General features: G+C 34.1%; 1 protein-coding gene across 1 annotated transcript in view; it reads left to right on the top strand.

The window, feature by feature from the left end:
* SLC26A7 (solute carrier family 26 member 7) overlaps positions 1–25,596 on the top strand; it is a 260,877-nt gene that overhangs the window by 133,877 nt on the left and 101,404 nt on the right. Inside the window, exons 9-11 of the mRNA XM_066264649.1 lie at positions 10,996–11,073; positions 12,067–12,162; positions 17,152–17,258. Coding sequence (XP_066120746.1) covers positions 10,996–11,073; positions 12,067–12,162; positions 17,152–17,258 — 281 coding nt within the window. The remainder of the gene's footprint in view (positions 1–10,995; positions 11,074–12,066; positions 12,163–17,151; positions 17,259–25,596) is intronic.

Genomic DNA, 25,596 nt, shown 5'->3' with positions numbered 1-25,596 from the left:
AATTAACCAGGCCACAGAGCTAAGTGAGTTGGCAGAGCTGGGATTTTAATCTAGACAAATTTACTACAAATCTTGTACTGTTAACCACTGTTGTATACAAGAAAATTCATGCATGTATTAATATAAAAATCAATGTTATCTGCTAATTATTACTAAAGCAGTTAACATTTATTTAAAGTTGAAATTGAATAAGAATTCATAAAATATTTTATGTGATACTTTAAATTTTAGGAGTTTACCTTACAGTAGGTCTTTTTTGGGCATGATATGATAGAAGACTAGATTTGAAAAGATATTGTTCTTGATCTTCAGGAAGAAGTGGTAAAAGAAAGATGGATAAATAGCTATTAAATATAACAAAATTAATAAAATTATTTATGAATAGTAATGAAACAAGGGGAAGTAGCAAGAAATTATGAATGTATAATAATTTGACAAAAGTTACAACTCATCAGATAAGATGTGAAATTCTTATTCAACCTCATTTTACATGACAATTTAATTATTAAGTGGTTAGTGACTTCAAACATATGGTCATCATGTGTATTGGCATAAACTTTTGCCAAATTGTATTGTCAAATATTTGTGATATAAATTTGAATGTTTATATGTAATGCATTTATTTATATTTTTAATTTAATTTATTGGGGTGACCATGGTTAATAAAATTATATAGCTTCTAGGTGTACAATTCTGTAACACATCATCTGTATATTGTATTGTGTGTTCATCACCCCAAGTCAAGTTTCATTTCATCACTATTTATACCCCCCTTTACCCTCTTCTACCTCCCCTTTTCCCTCTGCCAATCTCTATACTGTTCTCTGAGCCTGTAAACTTGCTTTTTTTCTTAATCCCTTTATCTTTTTTTCACCCAGTCCCCAAAACCCCTCCACTCTGACAGCTGTCAGTTTATTCTCTGTACTGTTTTGTTTCTATTTTGAGTCTGTTTCTATTTGTTACTTTATTTTCTTTATTAGATTCCACATATAAGTGAAATCATATAGTACTTGTTTTTCTCTGACTGGTTTATTTTACTTAGCACAATACTCTTTAGGTCTATCGTGCTGTTGTAAAAGGTAAGATTTCCATCTTTTTTATGGCTAAGTAGTACTCATATGTAAATGTACCACAGCTTTCTTTACCCACCCATCTACTGATGAGCACATTGGCTGCTTCCAAATCTTGGCTATTGCAAAATTGCTACAGTGAATATAAGGGTGTATATATTCTTTTGAATTAGTGTTTTATTTTCTTTGGAAATATTTCCAGAAGTGGGCCATAATACAGTTCCATTTTTAATTTTTTGAGGTAACTCTGTATTCCTTTCCACAGTGGCTGCAGAAATGTGCATTATCAGCAACAGTGCATAAGGGTTTTCTTTTCTTTGCATCTTCACCAACTCTTGTTTTTTGTTGATTTACTGATGATAGCCATTCTGACAAGTGTTAGCTGATATTTTATTGTGTTTTTTAATTTTATGTTATTGGATTTTTTGGTATGACATTGGTTAATAAAACCATACAAATTTCAATTGCCCAACTCAATAAAACATCATCTGTGTAATGCATCATGCACTTACCACTCAAAGTCAAGTCACTTTCTGTCCCAACTTATCTCAGCTTTGCCCATTTTTACCTCCCCCTTCTTTCCCCTTTGATATATATTGCTCAATTATTATGGTTTTAATTTGATTAGGTATCATCCCTTACTTTAAAGACTCATTTATCTAAAAAATTCTAGTATTCTATAGTAGTGTTTAATTCATTTTTCAGGAGGCTGAGTGTATTAGATTTGCTCTCTTCATGTTCAGCTTAGAAAAATTTAGTGAGTGTTTAAGTACATGGATTCTAGAGCTGAGCTTTTGTTCTAGCTCCCATCATGTGGTTGGATGACTATGCACACATAACTTCACCTCTCTAACATAACAGAACTCTACTGTTAAAGTAATTGTTATAAGGATTGAGTTAATACGTGCTTATTTAGTACAATGGTTAAGTGCAAAATAAATGCTCTTCAATGTTGGTAATTATCACTGATTTTATTATTGTTATTAGTTTTGTTTTTTTTTTTGTATTTTCTGAAGCTGGAAACGGGGAGAGACAGTCAGGCAAACTCCTGCATACGCCCGACCGGGATCCACCCAGCAAGCCCACTAGGGGGCGATGCTCTGCCCACCAGGGGCGATGCTCTGCCCCTCTTGGGCGTCGCTCTGTTGCGACCAGAGCCATCTTAGCACCTGAGGCAAAGGCCACAGAGCCATCCTCAGCACCCGGGCCATCTTTGCTCCAATGGAGCCTTGGCTGCGGGAGGGGAAGAGAGGGACAGAGAGGAAGGAGAGGGGGAGGGGTGGAGAAGCAGATGGGCGCTTCTCCTGTGTGCCCTGGCCGGGAATCAAACCCGGGACTTCTGCACGCCAGGCCGACACTCTACCACTGAGCCAACCGGCCAGGGCCTATTGTTATTAGTTTTATTAGAGTTTTTTGCTTAACATTTAGTACTAAAAACATCTTGGTTTGGTTGGGATGTAGCAAGGCAGCTGCTAGTCCAAGCTGGCCATCCAGTTTGTTGGGGATCTTGAGCAAGTTAGCATCTTCATTTATCTCATGGACAGAGAAGTTTGGAATAGAATTTGTAAGATGTTTTTCACCTTAAATGTTATCCATTTCTGGAATTTCCTTAAGCATTTACTGCTTTTCTAATTACTATTTTAGTTATAAAAATACCATCTGATTAACCTTTGTAACTTTTAATATTAAATGTCTGAGAGAATATGTTGAGAAAACATGTAGTTGTTTTTAAATATGAGATTTTTTTCCCCACTTGAGTTGGATATAAATGTGTTCAATAAATAAGATAGAGATGGAGAGAAAACCTTCTATTCTCTCTTCTGGAGTGCACACATTTGAATAATTAGAACAATAGAACTTTTGTAAGAACTTTTTATTTGTTATTTTCTGTATGGTGTTCTGTTCATCAGACTTCAAAAAATGAAAGAAGACTCACAAAACCAGTAAAAGATAAAAAAACTTAGGAATAGAATATTTTATGCTATTATGCTTGTTGAGATGACCACTAATCTGTTTAACAATTCCTCATTGGCCAGAGAAGAAATCTGATTTGATGTGCACATCTAAGTGAGAATGCTTTTCTATCATAATCATTTTAGATTTTTAACATGGAAAGCTAAGTTTATGTGTATTTAATTTATTACTGAAATATACTGATGAAAGAACTGGGTAAGCCAAGTTTGTTTGTTTTTCATTTGTTTGTTTATTTATTTATTTATATTTTCTTATCTCCACTTATCTATTCAAACTTATAGTCCTAGCATACCACTAAAACTGTTCTGCCAAATTCTGACATATATTATCATATCCAAGGTTAATTCTCAATGCTTAAATTATTTAACCTTTCAACCTCATTTTCCACTGTTGATTAGAAATTTTATCTTAATAAACTAATGGTAATCACTCACAAAAAAGCCACTACTGAAATGCATAGCTTAACACAAGAAGAAATAAAGAAGTATAAAATACCACCAAACAAAACAACTGAAAGAAACACAAAAGAGATGAACTAAGTGAAATACAGAGTTACTAGAAAATAAAGTATAAAATGGCTATAGAAAATTCTCAAGTATCAACAGTTACCCTAAATGTAAATGGACTGAACTCCCCAATAAGTTGGCACAGAGTAGCAGATTGGATCAAAACAGAAATGCCAATCATATGCTGCCTTCAAGAAGCACATCTAAGCTGCAAGAACAAATGTAGACTCTAAGTGAAAGGTTGGAAAATAATTCTCCAAACAAATGATACCCAAAGAAAAACAGGTATAGCCATACTAATATCTGAAAATGCTGACTTCAAGACAACAAAAGTAACCAGAGACAAGGATGGACATTTAATAATGATAAAGGGGACACTGTGTCAAGAAGACATAACACTTTTTAATATATGTGCACTGAACCAGGGAGTGCCAAAATATATAAGACATCTACTAACTGATTCAAAATGAAAAACAGACAAAAACACAACACTATTTATAGATCTCAACACAGCCCTGATGGCTTTAGGTAAATCATCCAAGCAGAAAATTAATAAAGAAATATTGGCCTTAAATGGCATACTAGACCAACTGGACATAATAGGTATTTACATGACATTTCATCCAAGAACATCAGATTATACATTATTTCCCAGAGTGCATGGAACATTCTCAAGGACAGACAATATGTTGGGCCCCAAAACTAACATCAACATATTCAGGAAGATTGAAATTGTACCATGAATATTCTATGAATTCAATTGCAAAACAAAAGTGAAGAAACCCACAAAAATGTGAAAATTAAACAACATACCTCTAAAGATGGTTGTGTCAAAGAAGAAACAAATGCAGAGATAAAAAGATATACACAGACAAACAAGAATGAAAACATGATAGGTCAAAATTTCTGGAGTGCAGCAAAAGCATTAATAAAAGGAAGCTGTATATCATTACAACCTTACATCAAGGAATAATAGAGATTTCTAAGTAAACATCCTAATGTCACATATTAAAGAACTAGAGTCAGACAATTGTTGTAGAGCTCTCTTATTTTTTTTTAAATTCTTGAGTCTCCCTCTTCTTCTCTCTATAGTGTTGTAAGGTACCAAAAGCTACAAAATTAATATTAATATTTTAGGAAGCTTAAAGAACATTTTATTAATTTGGGCTAGGCGTGCAGAGAGATTTTGTAAATGATCTTTGTACTTGTGTGATTCGCATCAAACCAGGGTGGCCGATAGCATTATATTGTAAATGCAGAGGAGAAGGAGATTTCGATTCTCTGACCTTCCCCCACACCTGTAAGGAAATAGGTGAATAGCTAGCTAGGTGTAGAAAGAGCAGGATTAAAATAAATCTTTTCTTATATTGATAGGACATTTACAGGCATTTGTCCCCATGGAAAATACCCCTCCCCTCCTGAAAACATGTAGTTAATGTATATATCTCTAAAGACAGGAATAGCAAATGAACACTAGAAAATATAAAATATCTTTTAATATGTAAAGTGACATTCTTACCATTGTGTTACCTTGTAAGTTTTAATGTGTAGAAACGTCTTTTTATGAATCCTATAGGCAAATGTTATAAACTTGCTAATGAATTGTGTCCCATCCCCCCTTCATCCTTTTCCCAACCTGTTTAGGTGAAAACAAAGTTTATAAGCTTATGCCATGATGTCAGGCTTTTTTCCCACCCATGTATAATTAAGGGTATATAACCAGTCCCTAGAATATTATAGATGCACACAATTTGGGAATGCTGCCCTGTGTAAGTTATATGAGGCCGGCATAGTTAATAACTTTTCTCCTTTAATAAAACCCTTCAAAATTCATCTGGACTGGGTGTCTCTACATGAACTCGATGAAGTGACGTATAGTGCCTTTCAGAAACTGGGGTGCAGTATTTTATAACAATAGCATCTCTAGTTGATTGTCTTTACTATCACTGATTCTCTCCTTTACCTTGCCTATTCTATTAGCTAAACTTGCTATCTCATTTTTCAATTCGTGTTTTGAGTTCTTTATCTCTGTTTTGTTCTTTTTTAAAGTTTCAATCACCTTGTTGAAATACTCATTTTGTTTATTAATTTGATTTTTGAGCTTATTAAGTTGTGCATTATTGTTTCTTACTTCTCACTGAGTATTTAAGGGCAGAACTTCAATTTTGAATTCTCTGTTGTTTAAATCCAAGATTTTCATGTGATTAAGCTTTTTTTTCTGGATATTTTTAATTTTCTTTCTGAACTTCATCTCTCTCTTGTGTAGCCATGGTGTTTGATTTCTTCTTCTTTGATGGCATTTGTTTTATTTTTAAGAACTCTAACAAACAACTAACAATAAAAAATAAAAATGACAAAATACAATGAAAATATAAATATTTTAAAAATGAAAATAAAAATAAAACCCATAAAAACAGGGAGCAAGAAGCAAAAGTAAGTAATAAAAAACAAACACCCTTCTGGGCTTGCCTGGTCAAGGCACATATGGGAGTTGATGCTTCCAGCTCCTCCCCCCTCCTCTCTCTCTGTCTCTCTCTCCCTCTCTGTCTCTCTTTCTCCCTCTCTCTCTCCTCTCTAAAAAAAATGAATAAATAAAATAAAAAACAACAACAAACAAACACCCTTTATAGAGAATAAAAAATATAAAAATTAAAATAAAATTCAAAAGAAAAAAGAAAAATAGGATTTCAGTTTTGAGAAGTTTTTCTGTTTTGTTCTAGTAGGTGGTACTTTATTACAAGTTTTAGTTTTGTGATATTCTTGGGTTGACGGCTGACATGTTGCTTTCCCAATGATGTATTTGGGGCTGGAGTCATGTTGGTGGGTGTGGCATATGTGGGGGCTTTATGGCTTTAGCAATGTGGATATCAGGCCTCCAGGAGTTCCTCCCCACTTCTCAACAGACCAGAGTACCAGACACAGAGCATTTATGTTCTTTAGAAGAGAAAGTCATTCTGGATAGTTAGCTGTGGGATCTGTCTCTGCCACACTCTGTACCCTGCGAGGTCTGGGAGGCTGGCATCTGCACTTTGTTTTTCTCTATCTCTGCACCAAGTGTGGGCTACAGGCAGACCACAATAAGTGACTGAGACGCCTCATTGTGCTGTTGCTTTGGTATAATATCTTCCCTTTTTCCCCTCAATCTTAGTGCTCCTCACAACAGAAGGAGACCCATTCACTCTTGGCTTCTCCCCTTTCTATAGCCCAGCAGGAAAAAACTCAGCCACTCCAGGCTTCTCCTCTCTCGATAGCCCCAGCAAGAAAAAGCCCAGTCACTTTTGTGCTGCTCTTCTCTCTGAAGACCCTGCAGGAAAAAACTGGGACAGTTCAGGCTTCTCCTCTCTTTGGAGCCAACCACGAGCGTGTCTTATCTTCCTTCCCCTTCTTAACCCTTCTCACTTTTAGTCTATCCCATGTACATATATTCCAGGCAAGTCTGTGAGCCAAGCTGGAGTTGCCTTGTTCTGTTACAGTTTAATTTATTGAAATTTCAAGGTGAGAGATTGGGAGTATATCTCATGCTGCCATTACTCTGAAATTATCCTGAGATGTTGGGGTTATTACTCAATGGGGTTATTACAGAATTTTAAAGTTGTAGAAGTCTATTATAATACTACAATATCTGGTCTGAATTTAACTATTTTTCAATTACTGAGTTGACCATATATGAAAGGATGGCTTGGGCTGTATAATGTTATAAATGTTTCATATATCTAAAGTTCAGTATCTAATTCTCTTATTATGGAGATAATGCAGTATTTTTAGAGCTTTAAGGGCAGAAACTATTATATTATTGATTCTCATGTCTGAGGAGTAGATATACTAGGGAGAACCGATAAAATTTTTTGTTCAATTGGATGCACTTATCTTTTGACCTAGGGCATCAACAATGATGAAGCATGTGCAGTAAATAAAGTGACACAAACCATTTGCTCAGGGGTCCCCAAACTTTTTACAGAGGGGGACAGTTCACTGTCCCTCAGACTATTGGAGGGCCAGACTATAAAAAAAACTATGAACAAATCCTTATGCACACTGTACATATCTTATTTTAAAGTAAAAAAAAAAAAAGGGAACAAATACAATATTTAAAATAAAGAACAACTAAGTTCAAATCAACAAACTGACCAGTATTTCAATGGGACCTAGGGGCCTGCTTTTGGCTAATGAGATGGTCAATGTGCTCCTCTCACTGATCACCAATGAAAGAGGTACCTCTTCCGAAGTGCAGCGGGGGCCAGATAAATGGCCTCAGGGGGCCGCATGCGGCCTGTGGGCCATAGTTTGGGGACCCCTGCATTTGCTATTGGCTTATTTTATTTTATGACTTACCTTGTAAGGTAAACAAATAGTCTTTTTCACCCAAACGGTCCCTTTGGCAAGTAAGATCCTTTTAATTCTTGACTTATTTTGACAACAGCACTGAAATTGTAGTTCAGTAAGTGCATTATTGTTGATGTACATACAAAGCATCAGGGAAATAAAAGACAAGTTAAATATTATTTATAGAAAAGGTCAAGGGCAGTTGTAGTTTACTACTTTAAAATAAGATTACTGCCTGACCTGTGGTGGCACAGTGGATAAAGTGTCGACCTGGAAATGCTGAGGTCGCCGGTTCGAAACCCTGGGCTTGCCTGGTCAAGGCACATATGGGAGTTGATGCTTCCTGCTCCTCCCCCTTTCTCTCTCTCTCTCTCCCTCCTTTCTAAAAATGAATAAATAAAAAAAAAGATTACTTAATTAAGTTGTAGTTTCTATAATAGATTTAGTATATTATAAATTATCTTGGAACCTTAAAATGTATTTAACTTTACCGATTCCAATTCAGTTCATGATCCTTATGCTTTCTAAATTCTTAGCTCTATGATCTTGGGCAAATTTCTTTGCTTCTCTGTGTCTTAGATTCTTCCATGGAGTTTAGAGTCTACCTGTTCCAAGTTCATATTTGCAACTAGGATTAAGTGTTATATTTTAAGGTACATTGTAAGTATATGAGTGAAGAGTCCCACAAAAGTGATACATACTCTTGTTTTTTGTCATGAACTAAACCTTGGCAGTTATTCTTTTTTCCATTTAAGCAATAATATAGTGAGTCACTTTCTGAGGTATCTGAATAAATCTTATACCTTGCTCTCTGACACTTAGCTGTCTCCAGTTTAGTGGAATGATAGACAGCATATTTTGTTTAAATTTTTTTATTATCCAAAATCACCAGTTATTCCTAAATGAACAGCTTAAGGACAGTTTGGTGTACTGTAACTTCTGTTATGGGCAATTTTTAGTTACCTAATGACTTATTTACCACAGAAAGACTTTTCCCCCTTTAAATGCTGGAAGGTACTGGAGATAAGTTCTACTAAATATGAAAAAAATTTGTATCTTCTTTTTCTTTTTCATGCTGTTGCATATATCAATAGTCTGTTGGTTTTTTATTGATGAGTACTATTCTATTGTACAAATATAGTACCACTTGTTCATCTATTCACCAGTTGGTGAATATTTCAATTGTTTACAGTATTTATTGTTTATTAATAAAGCTTTTAAAAGCATTTACATATAAGTATATAGATGAACATACATTATTATATCTCTTAAATAGTTCTGGGATATATGTTAAGAAACTGTTTTCAAAGTAGCCACAAAGTAATACCATATTACATTCCCAATAGCCATGTTTGAGAACAAGAGTTGTCCTGAATCCTTGACAGTCCTTAATATTGACTTGTTATTTGTTTATTTATATATTTACTTTTAATGTTAGCCATTCTAATAGAACCTTTTATTTCTCCATAATCATATTCTAGGCATCTTTGTGGTCCTGTGAAAGTTCTCTTTTCTCCTATTAGGCTGACAGTTTGGTTAAATGTTTCTTAATTCTTTTTAAGTGAGAGGAGGGGAGATAGAGTGATAGACTCCTGCATGTGTCTTGACCAGGATCCACCCAGCCATCACTGTCTGGGACCGATGCTTGAATCAGCCAAGCTATCCTCAGCACCTGAAGCCTACACTTAGACCAACTGAGCTATCCTAAGCACCCCAGCCAGTGCTTGAACCAGTCAAGCCACTGGCTGCAACAGAGGAAGAAGGAGAGAAGGGGGAGAGGGAGGGAAATAGAAACAGATGGTCACTTCTCATGTGCCTTGACCAGGGATTGAACCTGGGATGTATACATGTTGGGCCGACGCTGTATCCACTGAGTCAACCATCCAGGCTCCAAATGTTTCTTTTAAATCAGAAGCATTTGCTTGTGTGAAATCAGGTTTTTCCTTAAGTGAAAATGTTGGGCAAGTGAATTTGTAAATTATGATTTTTGAATTTGCTCACTTTTATTGTTAAAAATGGCTCTGGTCTGTGAAATTGCTAATTATCTTCCTGCTTAGGAAGGCCATTGTTATGCTAATGTTGTTGGAGGAGAGTTTTTTGGCACCAAAGAAGTTTTAGGAGAAAGAAGAAGGAGGAAGGAAGAAGGAAGCCAAAATGGCAGGGTGCTGAAGGAGAAGCCAGTTTGTGCAGAGAGGAGAAGGGAGGCGTATGCAGTTGGGGAACCAGAGGTGACTAAGACTGGTGGGGGCCTTTGATTCTAGGAAAAACTGGAGAATGCCCTGTGTGTTTGCTCATTGGCCAGTATGAGAGTAGAGTAAAGGAATGGCCCACTGTTTATTTACTATCTACCCGAATCTCATGGGAACGTGCATATGAATGGCTGTGATGATGGCCATGAATACTGGGCCTACAGGAGAATAACTAAGAGTTAAGTTATTTGAATTGCTTTTTGTCAGCAGGTTAAATTGGTTAGAACATGATACTAATAACTTTTCAGGATTAATATAATTAGTCTCTTTTACTGAAGAGATTTCTCCTATAATTCCATGTAACTGCTTCATACTAGACCCATTTCTAACAAAGAATTCCAAACAAGAGAATAAATGCTTCAGAGAAAATTTATTATCAATACAAAAATACCTTAAGTTGCATATTCAATTATTACCACCACCACCCCCACCCCGGGCACAACTCCCTAGGAAGTGAGAAAGGGAGTCAAACTGAGTAACAGTAGGCTAAAGGATTTTTAATTGAAATGTTTCACCATTAAACAAACAAACAAAAAAAAAACATTGCTGCTGTGATGTGTAATGAAAGTTGATAATATCTTTCTTCCTTTTACTTTCTTTCTCCTCTTTCTCCTCCCTCTTCTTCTTTTGCATTAAATTGCTTTTATGACATCACTGACTTAACTAGACAGCACCAGTTTGTCAGATGTCACATTTGGGTTCTTTCAGCTGCAAGATATAGATAATGACAGTCTATGTAATTTAATAATCATGTGCCCACATATTATTTTTCCTAATCAAGATGAACTATGAAATATACCCCCTCCCATAACTTTGGAATAAAAATAATTCAAAGCTTTTTTTTTTTTTTTAAATCTGTTTTGTATTTTACAGGTGGCTTGTCTCATATCTTCCTTTCTTGTCCTGACAGTCATTTATACAATAGGACCTTTGCTTTACTGGGTGCCAATGGTACAGTAATACTTATTTTATTATCTACTTTTTAAGTTTATTTTTAATAAGAATCATTGTATGTTAAAATTTTTTAAACTTTAAAAAGCATTAATGATCCATATTCCATTTATGTGACATAAGTAATAGTTGAATGGAGGTGAGGTGGAAAGACCACATTTAATGGGGGAGGATTAAGAGTTCTCTGATTCTTAGGTTCTTGTATAAAAATGCCATAGTGGAACTAGATTTAGTTTGTGCTCATTTGGAGAGTGGAACTATGCAATCTATGTAATAAGAAAGAGACTTTGGAAAAATTTTATAATAACTTGTACTGTTAGAAAATATGTTCTGGGCGAGAAAGTAGGGAACAAAATACATTTTGCCACCTTTAACACATCTTTATACAAAGTGACTCAGAACAATACCAGTGTTTCACCCTGCCTTTTGTAAACCTGAAGCACCAAAGTTATGTATGTACAATTCTAGTCTTCAGAGAACCAGAGAGTCTCAGTCCTTGTTCTAATTCTTCGGCTATAAAATAAGATTATATTTTTTCCACTGGGGAATCTTTCAGTAATCAAATTTATATTTCAAGAGCATTATATTTTTAGGTGAAACTAGATAAGTGATACTCAAGGCAATTATGAAGACATACATGATATAAATACATTTAATTTAGCAACAAAGAAATGGTGGTGAATCATTATTATGAAGTTAAGAGGAAAATCAGCATTATAATCTTTTATCATTCATAACTTTTCTTTTTTATTTTTTCTAATATTTTAGAATTACATTTTTTCCTTTGATTTTTCTAGAATTGATATTATATTTCTATACAATAATAAGTTAGTTCTGAACAAAATAAATATTATGTTAATTTCCTAAATGGTGATTGCTTTTTTTCTAGTAAATGCTTTAAAAACAAAGAAAGAAATAAAAACATCTTGGTTCTTTTAAATTTTGATTAAAATATTTATTCTGCTTTTTCATCAACCTATTTCTTATTTGTAGTGTGTTCTTGCAAGTATTATTGTCGTGGGTTTGAAGGGAATGCTCATACAGTTTCGGGACTTAAAAAAATATTGGAATGTGGATAAAATTGATTGGGTAAGTAGAAATTTAACCTAAATTTTTTCATCTTTGACTTAAACACATGTAACAAAATAAATTTTAATAGTTTCCTTCTCAGAAAGTAGTTTTAGTTATTTGAGACATATGGTTTACAAACTACCATTTTTTTAAAATTTAAATAAAAATATTAAAATGTAAAATGCTTTTATTAGAAAAGGCATGGAATTTTGTCAAATTTTGATTGATGTGTTGTTTGATGATTTTTTTTGACAGAGAGAGAGAAAGAGAGAGAGAGAGAGAAAGTAAGGAAGAGAAATGAGACTGTGATAATTTTTAAAGAAATGCTAAATAACGAGTGGATTGAGGATTTCTAATTTCTGTTATGAATTAATTTTGGCAGTGAAGATCATCAAGGAAATATACACCTATAATAAAACTATAACTAATTATAACATGATGAAAAATGAGCATTAATTGCTAAGATACACATGCCACATTAAATAAGGTAAAAATTTTAATAGTGACCATATCCATTCTATTTATTTATTTATTTTTTAGAGAGAGAGGGAGAGAAAGCATGAGAAGAAACATTAATTTGTTGCTCTACTTATTTATGCATTTATTGCTTGCTTTTTATGTGCCATGACTGGAGATTAAACCTGCAACTTTGGCATGTCAGGAGGATGCTGTAACCAACTGAGCTATCCCACCAGGGCTGTGATGATATTTATTCTGAATACAAAAAAAAGCACATGAATTATGTTTCAAATAGGTTATAGTGAGAGGATCATTATGTTAATAGAATATTTCTAGGAAAAGACTAAATTATACTAAAGAAACACTAAATTATACTAAAGAAACACTAAAAAATGATGAAGTGTGGTTTCTACCAAAAGAAATGTTTAACATACTTGTTCTAGAAAAATAGATCTATGCAAGAGCATCCAGAATTCTTTCCTTCTGCACCATGGGTAAAATATTTCACAAGTACCCTCTATTATGACATTCACCACATTAAAATACAGTTATCTGTTTATTCCCCCTTCTTCAGATTCTTTCCTCTGAGAGACTAGGAAATTTTTCATGCTGGTGCCTACATTCATAATACTTCTTCTAAGGCTAAATATTACTGAGCTCCTACTAAAATATAATGTTGGGTGCATGAGTAATAAAAAGGTGAATAGTTGTAATAAAAAGGTGAATAGTTGCCTGTCCTCCCCAAATGTTTACATTTGTGTAGGAAGCAGACATAGAAACACTACAAGACATACTACAACATGATTTAGAAGTAAAAGTAGAAGTTTTGTGCTGGGGAAAAATAGAGGTTGGGCCTTTAATTTTGTCTTGGTTAGTATGAAAGACTCTCACAGCAGAGCTAAAATATGAACTGATACTTAAATGAATAGTATTTTGTAGGCAGTCCAAGAGGCCAAAATTAGACAGGCTAAGGAAGGAACATGGCTTTTTAATAAATGAAATATGTGAGGTAGCACATGGAAATAGAGAAATAAGAAAATGGAAACTTAGTTAACAAACTACTACTTGATAACCTTATGATAACAGTATTTCTAAGGAACTCATTAATTACTTAAGAGGTAGCACATGACCACACATGAAAGGGAGAGATGTCCAAAGAGGTTTCTTTCAAGAAATTATGGGTCCTCCGCATCCCAGTTTGATGCTCTATCCACAGCGCCACCACCTGGTCAGGCCCATCTTTTCTTAAGGCTGAATAGTATTCCATTGTATAGGCAGGCTCCAGGTTACAAATGAGATAGGTTTGTTTTTAAGTTGAATTTGTATGAAGTTTGGAAGAGGTATATTTACAAATTAAGTGCAACTTATATAGATGCTTGTCTTAAGATAATATTTATTTTTACCTTTCTGTGTATATAAACAATTATACATTTTTAATCTTAAAAATCCTATCTCATTTATACACCAGAGAATGCCTGTATATATGTATCACATATTTATTTAATACTCTGTCAAAAAACTCTTTGATTGTTTCCATGTTTTGGCCACCATGAATAATGCTGCGATGAACATGAGGGTGCATATGTCTCTGCAAACAACATTTTTGAGTTTTTGATCATATGATCATTTTATTCTTAATTTCTTGAGAAACTACCATACTGTTTTCAGTCGTGACTGTACCAATATACTTTCCCACCAAAAGTGAATGAAGGTTTCTTTTTCTCTATAATTTCTCCAACACTTATTATTACTTGTCCTGTTGATAATAGCCAACCTAACAGATATGAGATGGTATCTCATTGTAGCTTTGATTTGCAATTCTCTAATAGTTAGTGAAGAGCATATTTTCAAATATCTGTTTGCTATTTGTATGTCTTCATGGGTGAAGTGTCTTTCAAGTCTTGTCTCATTTTTTAATTGGATTATTTGTTTGTTGGTGAATTTTATGAGTTTTTAAAATATTTTGGATATTAACCCCTTGTTGGAGCCGTTGTTTTCAAGTATCAATTCCCCATTTGGTTAGCTTTCTTTTTGTTTTGTTGATGGTTTATTTTGCTGTGCAGAAGCTTTTTAGTTTGATATAGTCCCATTTATTGATTTTTGCCTTTACTTCCTTTGCCTTGAGGTCAAATTCATAAAATGTTTTCTGCATTCAAGGTCCATAAGTTTAGTACCTATGTTTTCTTTTATGTAATTTATTTTTCAGGTCTTATATTTAGGTTTTTGATCCATTTTAAATTAGTTTTTGTATATGGAACCAAGTTGTAGTCAACTTTATTCTTTTGCATTTGACTTTCCAGTTTTCCAGTATCACTTATTTAACAGAATTTCTACTCTTCATTGTGTGTTTTTTGGCTTCTTTGTCAAAAATTATTTGCACATATACATGTAGTTTTAATTCTGGGCTCTCAATTCTGTTCCATTGGTCTCTGTGTCCATTTTTCTGCCAGCATTATGTTCTATTGATTATTGATTATCATGGCTCTCTAGTGTAATTTGAAGTAAGATAGTCTAATACCTTTAGCTTTGTTCTTTATTCTCAGGATAGCTTTTGTTATTGAAAGGTTTTAGTGGTTCCATACAAATCTGATGAGTATTTGTTCAATTTCTTTAAAAAATGACATTGGGATTATAATGGGAGGGCATTAAATCATTATATTGCTTTGAGTGATATGGTCATTTTAACTCTGTTGATTCTTCCAGTCCATAAACATAAAATATCTTTCCATTTTATTGTCTTTTCAATTTTTTTTAATAATGCTTTATAATTTTTGGTATATAGGTTTTTCACATCTTTTGTTATGGTTACTCCTAGGCATTTTATTTTTTGTTGCAATTGTAAGATAAATTTTTTTTTACGTCTGAGATTTCATTGTTGGTGTATAGGATAGCAGTAAATGTTTGCGTATTAAATTTGTATTATGTGACTTTACTGTATTTGTTTATTATTTCTAACAGTTTTTTTTGGTGTGGTATTTATCAAAAGGAATTTCACAGATAAAAATTCCTGTATTTGTTTCCAAGGCTTAGTTTTTCAAAATAGGCCATCATTCAGAAACCACTAATGCTCAGTGAAGATAAACAATTCAAAGGAAAAACATTTCAAGTAAAAATAAAAATACCCTTTAGAAAAAAATTTTAATGTAGGTGAAACCCTTTCCCACAAAAATTTTGTGGTATTTTCATATTAGAATGAATTTTCTAATTCTTTCATTTGCGTATGGAATTGAATTATTTGTTAAAGATATTTTAAAGTGACTATATATAATAGCTATTGAAATAGAAAGATGTTAACTTAGAATTGTATGCATAGGTAAAGTGATGCAACTAATCTGAGGAAAAAGAAAGTTTAAAGATGTTTCTGGGGCCCTGGCCAGTGGCTCAGTACATGGAATTTCAGCCCAGTGTATGAATGTCCCAGGTTCAATTCCTGGTCAAGACACACAAAAGAAGAGACCATCTGCTTCTCTCCTCCTCCCTCCCTATTCCCTTCCTTTTTGCCTTCCGCAGCCAGTGGCCAAACTGATTTGAGTGTCAACCCAGGTACTGAGAATAGGTCAGTTTGTCCCAACGTCAGCCTCAGGCACTGAGGATAGCTCGGTTGATTCAAGTGTCAATCCAAGATGGAGGTTGGTGGGTAGATCCCTGTCCAGGCATATGCAGGAGTCTGTCTCACTATCTCCCCTCCTATAACTTAAAAAAATGTTGTTGGTTTACTATTTGATAAATGCAGGATTTTGTGTTTATAAACTATAACCAAGTAAATTCCATAAATTATTTTGCTTTTAAATTCATTCTCTTTGCCAGAAATAAACTTAGAAATGCCAATCCTTTTACAAATATTGATTTTAGGTGGTGGACAAAACTGCAATAATTTTAAAATTACAACTAAAGAAAAAATAGAATTTTATTGCAATCTATTGCAACCATCTAAAATATTCCTAAGAACTGAGTTGGCCCTGATATTTTAGTTTTCACAGTTTTATAAAAAAAATGACCCCTTAAAAGTAAGTAATTATGATTTTTGGGGTGTTTGATCTAAGATTGACTTTGGTCATGTCGTTATAGTCAGTTATTTTAACATTAGGGTTTGAGTCTTGCATAGCAATAAACTACATTAGTTCTTTTTACAGCAGTCTTACAAAACAGAATATTATTGGTAATTACAAATAAGTTGCAAAGCAATGTTTATAATAACATTACATTAAATGAGAAAACAATGTGAAATTATGGCATGCTTTTAAACCGTACAAATTTAACCAACTATTCACAGATCTTAATAAGGTGTTTTTGGGAATGGAAATAAATATTCTCAGTGTCTAGGAATAAAATAATGTGCCTTTTCCTCACCTCTGCTCCTGAGAGTCTAATGGGGTCAGGATTTGTTTCTCTGTTACGCACTCCTGCTTATCACAAAATAAGTAATATATTGTTTCTGAGATATTTGTTACGGGAATGTTTTAGGATGAAATTCTAAGACATTTAACAATCATAAAAAAGATGAAAATACCAAAAGACCAATATCTTTTTTCTTTGTTTTTCTTTCAGGGTATATGGGTCAGTACATATGTATTCACAATATGTTTTGGTGCCAATGTGGGACTGCTGTTTGGTGTTGTCTGTACCATAGCTATTGTGATTGGTCGCTTCCCAAGGTAAGATCTTAAGTCTGTTTATGATGACACAGCAGTAACATATATAGTATCACCAGTTACTTTTATTTCTGAGGACTATATAGTACTACAATGTCATGTTTTATTTGGTATCAGAAAATTGGAGAAAAATGAAAAAGTTTTATTTACATATAGTATATAACAATTTTGTTCTTAATTAAGAGTAATATTTTGACCTGACCAAGCAGTGGCACAATGGATAGAGCATTGGACTGGGACATGAAGGGCCCAGGTTCGAAACCCTGAAGTTGCCAGCTTGACTGCAGGCTCACTTGGTTTGAACAAGGCTCACCAATTTGAGCCCAAGGCTGCTGGATTGAGCAAGGGGTCACTCAGTCTGCTGTAGCCCGCTGGTCAAGGCACATATGAGAAAGCATTCAATGAACAACTAAAGTGCTGCAACAAAGTATTGATGCTCCTCATCTCTCTCCCTTCCTGTCTGTCTGTCCCTATCTGTCCCTCTGTATGTCTCTCTCTGTCTCTATCACACACACACACAGGAAAAAAAAGAGCAATTTTTTGTCAGCCCTATAAAATAGAATACATAAAATCTTTTGACCCAATGATCCCACTTCTGGGAATATACCTAAAGAAACTTTAAACTCTAATTTGAAATAATATATGCACTCCTGTCCTTATTGCAGCATTATTTTTAATACCCAAACTCTGGAATCAGCTTGAGTGCCTAGCAGGAGATATGTATATAAAAAGGCTGTGGTATATTTTCACAGTGGAATACTACTCAGCCATAAAAAAGAAGAAAATCTTACCAGTTGCAATAGCAAGAATGTACCTGGAGATTATTATACTGACTAAAATAAGCTAGTCAGGGAAAGACAAATACCATAAGATCTTACTGATATGTTGAATCTAATGAACAAGATAAATGAATAATCAAAATAAAAACAGAAGCGTATATGCATAGAACAGATTGACAGCTGTTGGGGTGAATGTTTGGGGCTGGGTGAAAAGAGGTGAAGAGATTAAACAAAAAATATGTATATATGGGTGATGGGGGGAGGTGGAAGTGGGCAAAGCTGGGATAAATAGGGACAAAAAGAGACTTCAATTTGAGTGGTGAATGCATGATGCAATATGCAGATGATGTTTTTTAGAGTTGTACACTTGAAACCAGTATGGTTTTATTAAGCAATGGTACTTTAATAAATTAAGTAAAATAAATAATAAACAAGTAAGTCAAAAACAGTTAAAAGAAAATAAAATTAACAGAAAAATAAAACAGTAAGAATATAAAAATGGTAGAAAATTATTAAAGTAAATAAAGTAATCCCACTGACATACACTGTATCACAGAGCTATTTTTAATTAAGTGAAGAAATATATAGTATACAATGAAACAAAAGCCATATAACAGTTATTTAGAAAATTAAATAACTTTAACAAATTTAAATTTTTTAGACGTCATATTAATCCATTTATGTACTTTTCTCAAGATAACTTATTGAAGAACATATTCTCTCTTTTTTGTCTCTTTACCGGGCATTGTTGCAGTTCTTTTTCTGTTCTTCATCTGACAATGGTTTTACTTCTTATTCTTCCCCTGAAATTCTTTTGAAATAATATATTTCTTTCTAATTTTTTTATTTCATTTTACATTTAATAATATTTTCAGCACCCACCTGGCACCATACATAGTTATTATAAATTATTGACTTTATTCCCTATGCTGTGTTTTATATCTCCATGACTATTCTGTAACTCTCAATCTGTACTTCTTAATCCTTTTACATTTTTCACTCAGTCCCTTAAACCCACTCCCCCCACTTCCTACTGGCAATCATCAGTCTGTCCTCTATATTTTACTACCTATGTGCTCTGAGTCTGTTTCTGTTTTGTTTGCTTATTTTTTTTTAATTCCACATATAAGTGAACTCATATGGTATTTGTATTTCTCTAACATATTTCTCTTAGTTTGATATGCTCTAAGTCCATACATGCTGTTGCAAATGGTAAATTTTTATTCTGTTTAATGGCCAAGTAATATTCTATTGTGTATATATATATATATGGATTACGGCATTTATATCCACTAATTTATTGATGGCTAGTTGGGTTGCTTTTTTAAGTTACATTGCAATGAGCATAAGGGTATTTACATCCTTTTGAATTACTCCTTTGGGTTTCTTCAAATAAATTCACAGAAGTGGAATTGTTGGGTTATAAGTCAGTTTCATTTTTTATTTTTTTTTTTTAAAGAAGCCTACATATAGTTTTCCATAGTGGTTCCATGAACCTACATTCTCACCAACACTGAATGAGTGTTACCTTTTCTTTACATTCTTGCCAACACTTGTGCTTTGTTGATTTATTGATGATAGCCATTCTGACAGGTAGAAGTTGGTATTTTATTGTGTTTCTATTTTGTATATTTTTAATGATTAATAACAATGAGCACCTATTCATATGTCTGTTGGTCATCTGTATGTCCTTTTTTGAAAAAAATCTATTCAGGTCCTCATCCCTGAATAGGTGTATCATGTCATTGATTTTTAAAGAAGGTTTTGTTTTTATTTTTTGCTGTGTGTTGAGTTGGATGAGTTCTTTATACCCTTCATTGGATGTATTATTGGAAAAATATGTTTTCCCATTCATTAGGGTTTTTTTGTTTTGTTTTATTGATGATTTCCTTTGCTGTGTCTTTTTTAGTGTGATGTAGTACCATTTGTTTATTTTTCCTTTTGTTTCCCTTGCTGAGGAGATATATTTAAAAATATATAGCAAAGAGAATATCAGATATTACTGCTTATATTTTCTTCTAGGAGTTTTATGGTTTCAAGTTTTACATTCAATTGTTTGATTCATTTACAGTTTATTCTGTATATGGTGTAAAAAGGTAGTCTAGTTTTATTTTTTGCATGTACCTATCCTACTTTTTAAACAGCATTTATTGAATATACTCTCTTTACTCTATTGTATGTTCTTGCTTTCTTTGTCATATATTAACCATATAAGCATGGGGATATCAGGGCTCTCTATTCTGTTCTATTCATCTATATGTCCGTATTTATGCCAGTATGATACTGCATTGATTACTATAGCTTTGTAGGATAGTTTGATATTAGTGTGATACCTTCATCTTGGTTCTTCTTTCTCAAGATTGCTGTGGCTTCTTAGGGTCTTTTGTGTTTCCATACAAAATTTGGGATTATTTGCTGTAGTTCTGTGAAAAACACCATTGGTATTTTGATAGGAATTGTTTTGAATCTATAAATGGCTTTAGATACTGTGGACATTTTATTTTATTATTATTATTATTTTTGTATTTTTCTGAAGTTGGAAACGGGGAGGCAGTCAGACAGACTCCTGCATGCGCCCGGCCGGGATCCACCTGGCACACCCACCAGGGGGCGATGCTCTGCCCATCTGGGACTTCGCTCTGTTGCAACCAGAGCCATTCTAGCGCCTGAGGCAGAGGCCACAGAGCCATCCTCAGCACCCGGGCCAACTTTGCTCGAATGGAGCCTTGGCTGCGGGAGAGGAAAAGAGAGACAGAGAGGAAGGAGAGGGGGAGGGGTGGCGAAGCAGATGGGCGCTTCTCCTGTGTGCCCTGGCCGGGAATCAAACCCAGGACTCCTGCACTCCAGGCCGACGCTCTACCCACTGAGCCAACCAGCCAGGGTGATACTATGGACATTTTAATGATGTTAATGCTTGCTATCTATGAGTACAGTATATGCTTCCATTTATTTGTATCTTCTTTGATTTCTTTATTCAGTGTCATAATTTTTAGAGTACAGTTTTTTTTTCTCCTTGGTTATATTTATTCTTAGGTATTTTACTTTATTTTGATTCCTACAATAGGATTGTTTTTTGTAAAAATTCTCTGACAGTTTATTATTGGTACATATAAGTGTAACTTATTTCTGGATATTTATTAGTATCCTACAACTGAATTTATTTATCAGATCTATCAGTTATTTGTTGAAATCTTAAGGGTTCTTCATATAAGTATCATATCATCTGCAAATAATGACAGTTTTACTTCTTCCTCTTCAATTTGTGTGTCTTTTATTTCTTCTTCTGGTCTGATTGCTGTGACTCAGATTCCTCATACAATGGTGAATAAAAGTGGTAAAAGTGAACATTCCAATCTTATTCCTGATCTTTAAAAAATGTTTTTAGTTTCATCCCATTAAGTATGATGTTACATGTGGGTTTGTCATATATGGCTTTTATTTTGTTGAGATGTGTTCACTTGAATCTCACTTTGTAAAGAGGTTTTTTTTTTTTTTTAATTATAAATTTCTTGGATTTTGTCAAATGCTTTGTCTGCATCTATTGAGATAACCATATAATTTTTAGACATTCTTTTTAAAATTTTTGCTAAGTGAGAGGTGGCAGGGGTGGCGGCAGACAGACAGACTCCCATATACACCTGACTGGGATCCACCTGGCATGCCCACAAGGGGTCGATGTTCATCCTATCTGGGGCATTGCTCCGCTGCAACCAAAACCATTCCAGCACCTGAGGTGGAAGCCATGGAGCCATCCTCAGTGCCCTGGACAACTTTGCTCCAGTGGAGCCTTGACTGTGGAAGGGGAAGAGAGAGACCGAGAGAAAGGAGAGGGGGAAGGGTGGAGAAGCAGATGGGCACTTCTTCTGTGTGCCCTGGCCAGGAATCAAACCTGGGACTTCCACACGCTGGGCCGACATTTTACTGCTGAGCCAACCGGCCAGGGCCTTATCCATCTTCTTTTTATATGGTGTATCATGTCATTGATTTGGGAATTTTAAGCCATTCTTGAATCCCAGGAATAAATCCCAACTTGTTCATGGTGTATGATCTTTTTAATGTATTTGCTGAACTTTTTTTGCTAAAATTTTGTTGAGTATTTCTGCATCTTTGCTCATCGGGGATATTGGCCTATAATTTTCTTTGTAGTGTCTTTATTTGTTTCAAGAATTAGGAAAATGTTGGCCTTGTAAAATAAGCTTGGGGGTCTTCCTTTCTTTTGTATTTTTTGGAATAGGATAAGGGCAAGTATTAGTTCTTTGATTGTTTGGTAAAATTTATGGGTGATTTCATCCAGTACCAGACTTTCACCTGTAGGGAGGTTTTTTGTTGTTGTTGTTGTCGTTTTTTTTTTTTTTTAGCTCCTTTGATTTGCTTACATATTGGTCTATTTAGGTTTTCTGATTCCAGATGTACCTTTGCAGCTGAGATAGCCTCTGAATTCTTAACCACCACATGTGGGTGTGGGTCCTGACTTTTTCACATATGTACCCTTCCTACGAGTCCTGGTGTGGCTTCTGTAAATCTTTGGTTATAAAACTTCTGTTCAGCTAGTCTTTAGTTAGTTATTTAGGTTGATTTTTGTATAATTTAGTTATAATTACAGTTTGGTTCTGGGAGGAGTAAGTGTGATTTTCATTGTGTGTTGCCATCTTACATTCCTGAAATAATGTTTTTAAAAAATTTTAATTTTTTATCTCCATAAATTATGTCTTTATATGTTATATCTATGTAGATTCATTATTGTCTGGTTTAATCTTTTCATTGATTCTTTCCTTACTTTCTTTTTTTAAAATTAAATTTAATGCAGTGACAGTGATAAATCAGGGTACATATGTTCAGAGAAAACATCTCCAGATTATTTTGACATTTGATTATGCTTATACCCCTCACCCAAAGTCAAATTGTCTTCCATCACCTTCTATCTGGTTTTCTTTGTGCCCCTTCCCTTCCCCCCATACCCTCTCTACTTCTTTGCCCCACCTCCCACCCTACACCCCCCATTACCATCACATTCTTGTCCATGTCTCTGCGTCTCATTTTTATGACCTATCTATGTATGGATTCATATAGTTCTTAGTTTTTTCTGATTTACTTATTTCACTCCGTGTAATGTTATCAAGGTCCATCCATGTTATTATAAATGATCCGATGTCATCATTTCTTATGGCTGAGTAGTATTCCATAGTATATATGTACCAAAGTTTTTTAATCCACTCATCCTCTGACGTACATTTGGGCTGTTCCAGATCTTCACTATTGTGAACAATGCTGCCACAAACATGGGGGTGCATTTCTCCTTTTGGAGCAGGTCTATGGTGTTCTTGGGGTATATTCCTAAAAGTGAGATAGCTGGGTAAAAGGCAGTTTGATTTTCAATTTAATGAAGAATCTCCATATTGTTTTCCACAGAGGCTGCACCAGTCTGCATTCCCACCAGCAGTGCAGGAGGGTTCCCTTTTCTCCACATCCTCGCCAGCACTTATTCTGTGTTGTTTTGTTGATGAGCGCCATTCTGACTAGTGTGAAGTGATATCTCATTGTGGTTTTAATTTGCATTTCTCTAATGATTAATGATGTTGAGCATTTTTTCATATGCCTATTGGCTATCTGTATGTCTTCTTTGGAGAAGTTTCTATTCATTTCTTTTTCCCATTGTTTTATTGGATGGTTTGTCTTTTTGGTGTTGAGATTTACAAGTAAAGAACTTTTGGTTATTAACCAAAAGTTATTAAAAGTTATTAAATTTTGGTTATTAACCCCTTATTAGATGTATTGTCAAATATGTTCTCCCATTGTATAGTTTGTCTTTTTATTCTGTTCTTATTGTCTTTAGTTGTACAAAAGCTTTTTAGTTTGATATAGTCCCACTTGTTTATTCTTTTATTTCACGTCCCGTAGAGATAAATCAGCAAATACATTGCTCCAAGCGATGTTGGAGAGCTTACTGCCTATGTTTTCTTCTAAGATGCTTATGGTTTCAGAGCTTACATTTAAGTCTTTTATCCATTTTGAGTTTATTGTTGTGAATGGTGTAAGTTGGTGGCTCAGTTTCATTTTTTTTCAGGTAGCTGTCCAATTTTCCCAACACCATTTATTAAAGAGGCTGTCTTTACTCCATTGTATTTCCTTACCTCCTTTGTCAAATATCAGTTGTCCATAGAGCTGTGGGTTTATTTCTGGGTTCTCTGTTCTATTCCACTGATCTATATGCCTGTTCCTATGCCAGTACCAGGCTGTTTTGAGTACAATGGCCTTGTAGTATAACTTGATATCAGGAAGTATGATACCTCCCACTTTATTCTTCTTTTTTAAGATTGCTGAGGCTATTTGTTTTCTTTTTTGGTTCCATATAAATTTTTGGAATATGTGATCTATATCTTTGAAGTATGTCATTGGTATTTTAATTGGTATTGCATTGAATTTATAGATTGCTTTGGGTGATATAGACATTTTAATGATGTTTATTCTTCCTAACCATGAGCACGGTATATGCTTCTACTTGTTTGTATCTTCCTTGATTTCTTTTATCAATGTTTTATAATTTTCCAAGTACAAGTCCTTAGTCTCCTTGGTTAAATTTATTCCTAGGTACTTTATTTTTTTGGTTGTAATAGTGAAGGGGATTGTTTTCTTAATTTCTCTTTCTGACTGTTCATTGTTAGCGTATAAAAATGCCTCTGATTTCTGAGTATTAATTTTATATCCTGCCACTTTGCTGAATTCATTTATCAGGTCCAGTAGTTTTTTGACTGAGACTTTAGGTTTTTCTATTTACAATATCATATCATCTGCAAATAATGATATTTTGACTTCTTCCTTTCCAACAATATATGGAAAAAATCATATACCATGATCAAGTGGGATTTATTCTGGGGAGGAAAGGCTGGTATAATATTCGTAAATCAATCAATGTGATTCATCACATAAACAAAAAGAAGGAGAAAAACCACATGATAATTTTAATAGATGCAGAAAAAGCATTTGATAAAATCCAGCACCCATTCATGATCAAAACTCTCAGCAAAGTCGAATACAGGGAACATACCTCAACATGATAAAAGCCATCTATGACAAACCCACAGCCAACATCATACTCAATGGGCAAAAATGAAAAGCAATCCCCTTAAGATCAGGAACAAGGCAGGGGTGCCCCCTTTCACCACTCTTATTCAACGTAGTCCTGGAAGTCCTAGCCACAGTAATCAGACAAGAAGAAGAAATAAAAGGCATTCTTTCCTTACTTTCTTTACTCTAAAACACAATTTTCTCAAATTCTATAAGCTCTTTAACTTTCTTTATATTTTTTATTTATCATTTCACCTCTTGTAGCTTGACATGGTAGCTTGGAGCCAGGATTAGGTAAATTGTATTTTTAATTCACTACTTAGATGTCTTTGTTGTTACACTTTATTTCTGATGATCTTAGAGAAACACAGACTTATCAGTGCTTTATTAACAGATGGGATATATAATCTAAACCATTTTAGATATGCTCTTATTAACACATCTGTTTTACTTCTTCATGGTTAATATAGTTATTAGGAAATGACATTTTATTTTCC

Source organism: Saccopteryx bilineata, chromosome 3 (genome assembly GCF_036850765.1).
Source record: "Saccopteryx bilineata isolate mSacBil1 chromosome 3, mSacBil1_pri_phased_curated, whole genome shotgun sequence".
NCBI classification, from domain to species: domain Eukaryota; kingdom Metazoa; phylum Chordata; class Mammalia; order Chiroptera; family Emballonuridae; genus Saccopteryx; species Saccopteryx bilineata.
The sequence above is the reverse complement of the archived record's forward strand: the minus strand, read 5'-3'. Positions and strand labels throughout refer to the sequence as shown.